Source organism: Leopardus geoffroyi, chromosome D3 (assembly GCF_018350155.1).
Source record: "Leopardus geoffroyi isolate Oge1 chromosome D3, O.geoffroyi_Oge1_pat1.0, whole genome shotgun sequence".
Taxonomy (NCBI): domain Eukaryota; kingdom Metazoa; phylum Chordata; class Mammalia; order Carnivora; family Felidae; genus Leopardus; species Leopardus geoffroyi.
Window position 1 is genome coordinate 570,211 of NC_059339.1, and position 11,866 is coordinate 582,076.

At 53.8% G+C, this 11,866-nt stretch overlaps 1 protein-coding gene across 3 annotated transcripts; it reads right to left on the reverse strand.

The window, feature by feature from the left end:
• Positions 1-1,179: 1,179 nt before the first annotated feature.
• On the reverse strand, positions 1,180-8,592 carry PGAM5 (PGAM family member 5, mitochondrial serine/threonine protein phosphatase). Of its 3 annotated transcripts, none has more exons than XM_045457816.1 (6): positions 8,308-8,592; positions 5,422-5,600; positions 4,356-4,481; positions 4,163-4,251; positions 3,911-4,044; positions 1,180-2,216 (listed from the first exon to the last, which is right to left on the reverse strand). In XM_045457816.1, the coding sequence occupies exons 1-6, from the start codon at positions 8,496-8,498 to the stop codon at positions 2,066-2,068; spliced, it is 870 nt and encodes a 289-aa protein (XP_045313772.1). In that variant the 5' UTR covers positions 8,499-8,592; the 3' UTR covers positions 1,180-2,065. The 3 variants fall into 3 exon arrangements, with proteins under 3 accessions (XP_045313772.1, XP_045313773.1, XP_045313774.1); XM_045457817.1 differs by having other exon boundaries at positions 3,911-4,041; positions 8,308-8,579; XM_045457818.1 differs by lacking the exon at positions 1,180-2,216 and adding an exon at positions 2,523-3,569 and having other exon boundaries at positions 8,308-8,538.
• Positions 8,593-11,866: the final 3,274 nt, after the last annotated feature.

Sequence of the window (11,866 nt, forward strand, 5' to 3'; positions counted from 1 at the left end):
ATGAAACAGATCCCTGTACCCACCCTCCAGAAGTTTCTGTGGAAGCCTCAGCGGTTCACTCACGCATGCTGTACACACGTTTCGGTCCCACGTCACCATCTCAAGGCTCCGTGGGCAGGGAAGGTGAGTGGAGTCCATATCCAAGGAGGGAAGAGGGTGAGGAGCTTCCGGGTGTGTGGGGCCAGCTCACAGGTCGACTGGCAGTCACGTCTTTTTGAAGACCTTCCCCGACAAGGACCACAGACGGATCCTCGTGAATAATTGGAGATACTCCCAGAAACATTCACAGCTTCGAGAGGAAATGGTGGGTTGTGGGATTACTGCTGTGACGGGGTGTGGCTTCGGAGGCCATCGCTCACTCACTGCCCTTTCGTCCTCAGCTGGGTGTGCTCACCGGGCCTGCACTTTCCTTGTCTTACACCCGCATGTTGCAGCTGCGCACAAAACCCGCCAGTACTGTCTTTGCTTACAGATGCACTCCGTGCCTTTCTTGATGGTCTCAGAAGACAGTATTTTGGAATAAGCAGCGGGCCACCATAGGAACCAAGTGCTGTTTGTTCCCAGATGTGGGTTCCTGGTACAGCTCTCATTTGGGCCGAACTTGGGACAGTGCTGCTGACATCCCAGAAGTCTAGAGTCCCTGTCCCCTCAGACATCAGTGAGCCCCGACCCCATGTTAGCACCGACCTCCTGCTCCTCACCTGCCTCCCTGCGATGTGGGCTTGTTTTTCGTTTCCAAAATGCTGCCCTGCACCTCAAAGGTCAAGTGAAATGCTGCCGGAAAGGCAGGTCTGAAGATGAGAGAGGCGGCAGCACCAACTTCCCTGAGGAAGGAGGGGAAGGGCCTGCTACCTCCACCTCAGGTCCTGGCTGGTCTGAGGGTCCAGGGCTCAGACTCGGGTTCCCATGCGTCAGGCACACCGGAGGTCAGATGTATTGCCTGTCACTTGTATCCTCTGAGAAGCTGGCACAGCCCCTGGCATGTCGCAACTTTCTAGAAAGTGCCGTGGGGCTGGTGCATCTTGGGTCTGGGCCTTGGCCCCTGGTGGGTACACGCCCAGCAAGGCCGTCAACCCCAGGAAACACATCACCGTGGAAAACACTTGCCACCGCTGCTGCAGCATTCTGGCAAGTCTGGGCTCCTGTTTTCTTTAAAACATTCACAATAGCACCTTGAAAAACCAGTAAAATAAAATTTTATTTTGCAGTTATTTCCAAAGTTACAGAGAAATGGATCAGATGTCCCAATTAGTTGCACAGATTGCAGAAAATGTTCATAACCACCTCACAGGAAGTTTCTCCTAAGTTAACAGAATACTTGGAATGGACACATCACGTCTAAACGGTTTCATCCGTAAGTGTAAAGGATTAACAGCCAGAGGCAGACTAAAGTGTCTGGTATTTTACTGAAACAGGACCCTGGCTGCACTGTCGCTCTCCGGTCCCCTCCCTCACCCGTCATGCTCCTCGGAGGTGCCGGGAAAGGCCTAACAACACAGGGGAGTTCAGACCCAGCGGGGTCACGGGTGCAGGACTCCAGACTGAGTGGTTACCAAAGCAAGAACCCAGATGAATAGAATCTTTAATTGACAAATATTTAAGTGATAGAGTTTTAAGAAATGAGAAGAATGTATGACAAGTTCTGAATGGAAGCACTGGCGGCCCCTCCTCCGTGGAGCCCCTCGTGCCTAATGGACTTTGCCGACAGCCTCGAGGGGCTCACGTGGCCAACAGCGGTCACAACCAGAGACGCCTGGGCAAACTGGCCGTAGTCCCCGCAGACAGCGTCAGTGAGGCCCCGTCCTGGCAGACAGGGCAGAGAACCCCAAGACAGAAATCAGGCTGATCTGCTCAGGATGATTCCCTTTTCCATCCTGGGCCGAAGTACAGACCGAAACGCCACATTTTAGATACTAAAGACATTCGTGCTTTTTCACCTTCCTCCCCGAGAAACAGCATCACCGCAGCAAAGCCTGTGGAAGGAAGATGGGGAAGGAGCCGTGTCCGTGGCGGCACCTGTGCGAACCAGGCTGGGGACCTGGAGAGCAGCTCCTCCGGGCAGCCCTCAGGAGCGGGAGATCTTGTCCGGAGGCATGAACCCCGTGTCCCCGAGGGCCCTGAGCGCCACTCGGCCATCAGGCCGAACCACCAGGTGGGTGATGCTGCCATTGTTGAGAGAGAGGCGGAGCCAGCCTTCTGGGGGGAACTGCAGCGCCCTGGAAGAGAAAGAACATGCTGGAAAAGGGGGCTCAGTCACCCCTCAGACCTTGCCGGGGCCAGGACCCTCAAAGGGAAGGGCTGGGCAGACACCAACCCATCGAGTCAGGGGACCAACCCAGCTCAAGAGGTGCAGGTGAGTCAGAAACACACGGTTTCTACAGGTGAGTGTGGCTGATCTCTTTCCAGTGTAATCAGAAGGGGGCAGGGGGCGCCAGACGGTGCAGAAGACCCACTCCTGACCCGCTCACTGCCGGGAACCGGGTGGTGTAACCCACAATCCTTAGAGCAGTGTCTCCTTGTTCTTAGAAATGCTTTTTAGGCGCGATAGTTGCTGAAAAGCCCAGTGTCATAATGGCTTCCCTTTGAGTCGTCAGACGTCCTTTGAGCCCCGAATGTCCCAGTGGACGAGCGCCATCCCGGCGGCTCACCCTGCGGCCGACAGCCTCAGGGAGAGCTACCTTAGTGCTGCTTGTGCTGCTTTTGAGTCTTCTTCACGTCTCCCCCAGGCTCTGCAGGGCCCTCATGTACCGTGACGGGGATGCTCTGGTTTCTTCTAGCCCTTTGTCACACGGGCCACCTTTACGCCAAACCCACGATTACTTCTGTGTTTTCAGCATTAGGGTCACTTCCTAATGGCCGCCTACGTCAGCCTACCCCAGGCCGTGTTAGAACATGGTGCTCACACACGGCTGATCCACGCATGCCAAGAGCAGCAGACAGGAGGGCGCGGAGGAAACGGTGTGTTGTACACAGGAGCTCCCAGACTACGCCTTCTGGGGGCACTTTAGCTGGAGGGTGTGGAGCCCTGTCTCAAGTCGCCCTCTATGTGGCCTGGCATCCCTGTGCACCCTGCCCCGGATGCTCTGAGCTTCTCACCAGAGGCTGTACGCGCGCCCACCCCCCAGCTCTGGCGACAGGCCCGAGGGTCAAGCAGGGTCAGCAGAGACCCTAGGCGTAGGTTTGGACGGCACCACAAGCCAGCCGGCTGGGCTGTGTCCTGTCCTGCTGCTGCCATACTTGTCATCTCACGAGAAGGGGAAATCCCACAGCTACTCAAATGCCTGACACACATTTTCTGGTGGGTCCGGGGGCTGGCTGGGCTTACGGCTATTTCACATTCTGCACTAAGTGAGCTTTGGGCAGATACATAAGCGCCAGCCAGCCTAACCACCTCCAGAGCCCTCTGACACACAGCTGCGCCTCAGGGCAGGCGTCACTCATGGGGGCTCCGGAACCTACTATAGTGCCAGGAAGTGAGGCCCAGCAGCCAATGCTGGGGCAGCCAGAGCAGCGACGTGCTGATGCGTTACGACCCACGGCGCCAACTAAAGATCTGTGAGTCCATAATCCTACAAACAAACCAATGCAGAGTGAGAGTGAGCTCTTACAAAAGAATCTGAATGAAGAAATGCAGAATGAGGGAAACACGAAAGCACCGTCAGGCAAATGCCACCACAGGATCCGCTGTGGCAGGACCCACTGGCGGGTACTAGACACAAACAGTATAAACTGGAAAGAGAATGTTTGCACTGTCTCCCAAGATGGGGGGAAATAGACTGTACGGTGCGAGGAGTCCAGGGCACACAGAGCCCTAAGCAGGTGGCCATGCGGGTTTCACCCAGGAAACACCGCTGGCCAGGCGGCCCGCCCTACACTAGGCCAAGCGGCTGCGTCCGTACTGTTTCCTCACCGGCACACGATGTAGCGGATGACATTGGCATGGCAGATGAAGATCTCGTAACTGTCCTCCTGCTGCTTGGCGTCTGCCCGGTGGATGTAGTTCCGGAAGGCGGCCTCGATCCGGGCCCCATCTTCGTAATACTGCTGGGGGCAGAGTAGAGAATCTTAAGCATAGGGGCAGCACGCAGGCCACAGGTCGAGGGGTGTGGAGAGAGTGAGGGGGTGGAGCAGGGGGTGCTCCCCGGGGGAGTGGGGGTTTTACCACAGCCTCTGGCTTCCAGTGGGACACGGGTGGGTCGGGCTCAATGGGGGCGCCTTCCCTCAGCAGGTCTGTGCTGACTTTGGAGACGCCTGCAGGAAAAGCAGGGACTCAGGTTACCCCTTCGGGAGAGGCTGCCCAGAGCCCTCCCATCTCAGTCCTGCTGCCAAGGGGCCTGGGGCGGCAGGGCACTCACCTGGCAGGTGTTTGCTGATGATATCAGTGGTTTCGATGGCACGGGTCATGGACGAATGGACAATTTTATTAAACTTCAAGCCCAAGCTTGCAAGTCGGAGCCCCGTCAGTTCAGCCTGTTCACGACCTTGAAGGTGAAACACACCAGAGAATTCCATGTTGCTGCAGCCCCTCTTCTGTTTACAAATACCCCAGTCCTCACCCAAGTACCATGAGGGTTGGGGGACAAGATGGGCAGGCCCTCCTGGGGCCTGGGCCTAACTGGGGGCCAGGCACTCAGCAGGTTAGACCAATGAGATAATCCAGTTACCTTCAGCCCCATCCAGAAGAAATGTTGAAAACAATGACCAAGGTTGAGGCTCGCTGAAGTCTAGGTAGGGTCCTGTTTACTATTTCTGGGTCCCTCATGCCACTTTTATTCAGTTTTGCCCAAAGATGGAGTCGCAACGTGCCACCGATCCACCAGCTGTGCAATCATCACAGATGTCAACACACAAAGACCCGATGGCCTCAGAGTGACCAGCACAGGAGGCTGGAGAACAGACTGCCGAACCCTCTATGCCATCTGAATTTTTTAATACGCGCACAAATGGGTAAGTGCAGCGCAGACCACTGTGCGCTTCTCCTCCTGGAGTTTCTTCTACAGACACGCTTGCATGCAGCACACGGTGGACAGGCACGCCCGGCAGTGCCGCTCACGACGGCCAGAAACTGCAACACGCGGCACTTCTGGCCAGTTAGAGCGGCTGTCACCCGGTCTCGTCGGTTTATCACAAAGCCGACTCTAAACAGACCTGCGTGTGCAGACACAGGGTCTTCAGCAGCAGGCTGAGTCAAGCACACGGGGTGCGCAGTAGGCACCCACAGGGCGTCCAGGGTACAGAACACCTCTGCTATGCCTCAGATCTGATCGCTTGCAAGCCTCACCATCAATTTTTTAAAGCCGAGGGTGTTTTCAACGACTGTCTTGTGTCAGTCGGGCTGACGATCACTGTTAATGACCGTGCTTGAATCTTGGCCAGGCCCCTGACACAGGTACAATGGAGCCCGGTGCGACCAGCACGTACCCAGGGGCGTCAGCGTGCGGTCCTTTTCCTGGGAAGCATCCACATGGTACTGGGAGTGCCTGATGAGGAAGATGTGTCGCGTGGCCTTGGCTTTGTAGTGGTCCAGCCTGGAGGCCAGTTCTTCTTCTCCAGATTCCAGGTTCCTCTTCCGCAGGTTCACCAAGGACAGCGGTTCTCGCCTAATGTTGAAACAGGAGAGGGGTGCCTGGGTGGCTCAGTCGGTTGAGCATCCGACTTCAGCTCAGGTCATGATCTCACTGTCCGTGAGTTCGAGCCCCGCGTCGGGCTCTGTGCTGACGGCTCAGAGCCTGGAGCCTGTTTCAGATTCTGGGTCTCCCTCTCTCTGCCCCTCCCCCACACATGCTCGCTCGCTCTCTCTCTGTCAAAAATAAACATAAAAAAATTTAAAAAAAAAAAAAAGAAACAGGAGAGGTGTCATCTTTGTGACCCCTGTTCACAACTCAGTCTGGAGATTTCCGGCAAGCCAGTCTTTCTGTCTTAGGAAAGCACAGGGACAAGCCAGTTGTCCTCTGCCTTCTGCCACTGGCCCCTGAGAGTCCCTCCTGCCAGAGCACATCTCATTTACTGCACAGACCCAAGCACCAGGCCTGTTTGGGGTGATCGGCGAATGAAGCAGACAAGCGAAGCCCTCGTGCTACCTACGTTCTAGCGAAGACTGGTAACAGCCAGGTGGTCAGTGACATGGAGAAAATGAAACCAGGTAACAGGAAGGGGCAGCGGAGGGAGGGCTGGGGGAGTGCCCACAAGAAGGCCAGTATGAACTTGCTGACACAGAGGAATGACAGCCCCTGGCCATGTGGCTACTTCCAATCAAGATAATGAAAGTTAAAATAAAACTCCCATTTCCCCAGTCACGCTAGGCACACTTGAAATGCTCAGCAGCACATGGGATAGTGGCGATCATGGTGGACAGTGAGGAGGAAGACGTTCCCAGCATCATGAAGTCGATTGGGTGGCACTCTTGGAAAGGTGAGGAAGAGCTGATGGGAAAGTGGGAGGACAGCAGCAGGAAAGATGCTGAGAAATGACCAAATGTCATGAAGACAAGCATGTCTGGTGGCTCCCAGAACTGAAATTAGTAAGAGCTAAAGGTCTATGTCACGGGCAGAGCTAGGGAAAGAACATACTCAGCTGAGACAGTGGTGAAAGCGCAAGGTCTGGGGGGAGGGGTGGCGACTCAAGGGTTCTGCAGAGCAAACCTGGGGTGCCCTAATACAGATAGGCTAAGATGCCACATGGGTTAGGGTTAGGGTTAGAACCTAGGGCTGAGCCAGAGAAGACCCCTGGGCATGGCAGGCACAGACACAGAAAGCCCAGACTGGATGAGGTTCTTCAGGAAGAGGCTGGAGAATTCACTGGATGAGGTCCTGGAACTCTCCAGCACAGACAGCATCCCCCTTCATAAATCTAGACTTGGTGAACAAATACAGTGTGTCAGCCTCAACCAATAAAGTGAGTCCAGTGCTGCTTCAAACAGAGTCAGAGTCCACCTTGTTTCCTTAAAAAGCCCTAAGAAATTCAGAAGTTGTACTGATGTTTAAAAAAAAAGGATATGACCCTGGTCCAATCATGAGAAAAACAGACAAATCCCATTTGAGGGGCGTTCTGTAAAATTCCCGATAACCATCCTCAAAATGGTCAAAGTCATCAGAACAAGGAAAGTCTGAGAAACTGCCACAGTCAAGAGAAGCCTGAGGAGACATGACTAATTGTCACGTGGGATCCTGGAAGAGACAATAACTGAAAACTGAAGAAACCGCAAAAAAGTACAATGGCAAAAAGAAAAAAAAAGTTAACACGCAAATATTGGTTCACTTATTATGACACATAAACCATACTAAAGTAAGATGTCAGTAAAAGAGGAAATCAGGTGTGCAGTATACAGGGACGCTTATTATCTTTCCAATTTTCCTGTAAATGTATTCTAAGTCTTTATTTTAATTAAAGGTTCTAAAAGATAATACCAGCGAAGCTCTTGATACAACTAGGCTGCTAGTCAATACCAGTTCTGTGCACTCATTCAGATAAACGACAGAGGAGGAGCTGGGGTTGCGTAAACCATCCCACAGTGGCCACTCCCAGACTCCAGACCGGTGCTGTCCAATAGAAACAGAACACCAGCAACAAATGTAAGTTTCCAAAAAGCCACCTTTAAAAAGTAGAACGGGACAGGTGAAATTTCAAAAGTTTACTTTATTTAATCCAACGTGTCAATACCACCACTGCAACACATAACCTATATTAAAAAACCTGCACTGCTTTGATTTTTAAATTTAAATTCACTAACATCAAATAACACTAAAAAATGTTTCCTGATCACAGGTGCCACATCTCAAGCGCTCGATAAGCACGTGTGGCCGATGGCTCACGCGCGTATCCAAGACGCACATCTTCCCCGCACACAGGTCCCTTGAGGGGCCAGGCTAGCATCCTTTGGGCCCCTCGTCCCCATTCCGCTCAGCTGGGAGGCAAGGATCCTCCAATCCGCGCGTTCAGAAGTCGAGGGAGGGAAACGAAGACAGGGAGATCTAAGCCCTCCGTCCACCGCCCACCATCGCCGCCCCGGGCTCCCCGGTGCGCAGGCAGCGCAGTGCTCTCTCAACACGACCCCCGAGGCAGCCTCGGCGGCCCCGGCTCGGCGGCGGGGTCGTGCGGCACAGCCGAGGCTCCGGGGGCCGCGGGCGCCTCCGCCCGCCCCCACAGCCGGCCTCGCGGCCAGATCCGGGACACAAGCCCGCACGCGAGCCGGTCTCGCCCGCGCCTCGGCGGAACCAGCCGTCTCAGACCCAACGGGACGGCAGGCGGCCCGCAGGGTCCCCACCGCCCGACCGTCGACGCGCCCGACGCCACCCGCGGGCCCCGCACCTGTCCCAGTTGGAGTCCCAGACGCCCGGTCCGGGGCGCGCGGACCCCGCCCACGCCGGCGCCTCGACCACGCGCGGCTCAGCGTCCCCGCCCGCGCGGGGCTTTCCCACCGCCACGGCCGAGAAGAGCACGGCGGCCGAGCCCCCGGCCAGGCCGCAGGCCGCCAGCTGCAGCGCCTGTCGGAACGCCATGCCCGCGCCCGTCCCGCGCCGGCTCCGCGCAGGCGCTCGCGGGAGGACGGCGCGCCGCGGGGGACACGATTCCTCCGGCGCCCGCTTCCGGCCGGCTGACAGCGCCGGGACGGAAGTCCCGCCCCGGCCAGGCAAAATCAACTTCCGGAAACAAGTGGAAGGGGTGTGGTGCGCGACGGTGCTGAGACCTTTTCCCCGGATCCGGTGCGGAAGGCCGGCGTGCTAGTCATTCCTGCCTTCAGACGGCGAGCGTTCACGCGGCGCCTCCCGTTTGCCCTGCGCTGCCCGCGTGGAGCCTCCTTCGGGAGCCCGACGGGAGCGCCAGAGCCAGCGGCGGGGCCGCGGGTGTGTGTGTGTGTGTGTGTGTGAGACAAAAGGGGGGACCGCGGGTGTCTGTGTGAGAGAGGGGGAGGGAGCTGCGGGTCGGGGGGAGGGGCGAGGGTGTGTGCAGCGGGGCTGCAGGGTGTTTGTGTGTGTGAGAGAGAGCCACGTGTGTGAGAGGACGGTGCGTGTGTGTGTGTGTGTGTGTGTGTGTGTGTGATGGGGCCGCGGATGTGTGTGACAGGGCGGGGGGGGGGAGAGGGGGAAGGGGTGTGGGCACAGGGGTGTGTGACCCCGCAGGGGGCGGGGGGGGGTCTACTCCTTGGGGGCCCCGCCTCTGGGAGTCCCAGCCTTGAGGCCACGAGGAGCTAGGAGAGATGAGGGAGCCTTGCAGAGAGAACCTAGTATAACTAGGAAACCAGCGAGTTTGTTTGGTTTTACTGCGGGAAAATGCATGTAACAAAATTGACTGTTAACCAGTTTGGGGTTTTGTTAAAAGGTGGGGTTTTTTGTTGTTTTTGTAAGTAATCTCTACACCCAACGTGGGCCTTGAACTTACAGCCCTGAGGTGAAGAGACCCGTGTTCTACTGACTGAGCCAGCCAGGTGCCCCACCATCTTACCCAGGCGTCAGGTACACTCACATTATAGTGCAGCCACTCCACCATCCAAAGTGACACTGTCTGCGTTAAACACAGAGTCCCTATGCCTCCCCCCAGCCCCCAGGTCCCACCTTTCCCTTTTCTGTCTGGAGGAACTTGACAATTCTAGGGACTTCGTGTAACTAGAGTCACACAGTATTCGTCCTTTTGGAACGGCTTGTTTCACTCAGCATAGTGTTCTCAAGGTTCATCCGTGTTGTAGCGTGTGTCAAAGTTCCTTTTTAAGGCTGAATAGTATTCCACTTTCTGCATATATCACATTTTGTTTATCCATCATCCATCACTGGACACTGGGTTGCTTCCACCTTTTGGCTGCTGTGAATAATGCTATGAACTGAAGTGTGCAAATATCTCTTCAAGTCCCTTTCAGTTTGGGAGGGGGGTATGTACCCAGAAAAGGAATTGCTGGGTCATCTTTGCAGATTTTTAAGTAGGAAATTGACATGATCTGACTTACACTTTTTTTAATGTTTCTTTAAGAGAGAGAGAGAGTGTGTGTGTGTGTGTGTGTGTGTCATGGGGAGGGGCCGAGAGAGAGAGATTGAGAGATTGAATCCCAATCTAGCTTCACACCCAGTGCAGAGCCCAATGCGGGGCTCAATCTCATGACCTCAAGGTCACGACCTGAGCCAAAATCAAGAGTTGGAAAAAACCACTCTGGGTTTTGGAGAATGCATCTGTTCCACAGAAATACCCAGATCTCTGTTTAAACATGGTACCTTGGGGGCGCCTGGGTGGCTCAGTTGACTGAGCGTCCGACTTTGGCTCAGGTCATGATCTCACAGCTCATGGGTTCGAACCCCACATCGGGCTCTGTGCTGACAGCTGGGAGCCTGGAGCCTGCTTCAGATTCTGTCTCCTCTCTCTGTCCGTCCCCCATTCATGCTCTCTCTCTCTCAAACATTATTTTAAATAAATTAACAAACAAACAAACATGGTGTCTTGAAACCATACATTCATGCCTCTTTCTTCCAGAAGGCTGATTACTAAAATGACAGTAAAAAGATTTTGAAAGGAAAAAAATTAGTCCACAGAAAGAAACAAAGCAAAAATACCGGTTGACAAAATTTTGGAAGCTGGAAATCAGATCACCTTTGACCTGAGAAATGGAGCATCAGTTGCCAGTATTGTGGGGAAACCCAGAACAAGCTCAGTTAGTCCAGTGAGTCTGGAAGAATCTGGGAGTTACATGCCGTAGCCCCACCTCTTAGGAAGGGGATAGGGTTGAACAAAGGAGGACTGATTGAAGAGCCTTTAAGAGACTGTCGTCTGCACACCCTCTGTGACCTGTACCCTCAGGTGAATACCTCACCTCCCTCATGGCAGAAGACGTTCATTCCAGAGGATTTAAACCAGAAGGACTGTGGATCTGAGGACACCAGACCACGGAGACGAAGATACAGCAGTACAGCTGAGATTATGGAGTTCACATACTAATAGGACCTCTAACTCTTTTCCTCTAGTTAGCCACAAGAATGTTGGCCACTAGGCTTATACCATGCTCTGCTACAACCACGACCCTTCTGCTGGGCAAGAAATTAAAGAATTCCTCTCCGGGAAAACTGACCAGTCTAAGAGAAAAGGCCTCAGTTACTGAAAATGGGTCATCTCCAGCCAAATTGGTCAGCCCACACGGAGGGTACCACCTGAGTGGCTCTGACTCTTAAACACTGATGTATGATTAGCAGACTTTGGAGGAAATCCTGATTGGGAGAAAGAGCAAAACAGGAAGGAAAGAAAAAAAAAAAAAACTTGAACCCTGAGAAAATAGAAACAGCATATGCAACAGAAGAGAGATTTTTTATTTTTATTTTTATTTTTTTTAAATTTTTTTTTTTTAATGTTTATTTATTTTTGAGACAGAGAGAGACAGAGCATGAACGGGGGAGGGGCAGAGAGAGAGGGAGACACAGAATCGGAAACAGGCTCCAGGCTCTGAGCCATCAGCCCAGAGCCCGACGCGGGGCTCGAACTCACGGACCGCGAGATCGTGACCTGGCTGAAGTCGGACGCTTAACCGACTGAGCCACCCAGGCGCCCCAAGAGAGATTTTTTAATATAAAATTAAGATCCAAGGGTATTGTAGCTATGAAACAAGAATGGGATATTGAGAATGAGAAAAGGTGAGAAGGAAGGTTAACGAATGAGTGATAACAGAGCAGAAAATCCACTGAAAGGTGACGTATGGTTCTCGCAGGGCGAAATCCTGCTCTAGAAGGCCCCTCTTCCAACGGCTCCACGGAGGTAAGCAGTTGTAGAACAGATTTAACCACAGCTTTTTTTTTAAGTAAAAAAAAAAAAAAAAAAAAAAATCTGAGCCCTCTAGCCACCCGTTTCTTCTTCCAAAGTGACAGCAATTATTCTGAGAAATTAAAACCATCACGGA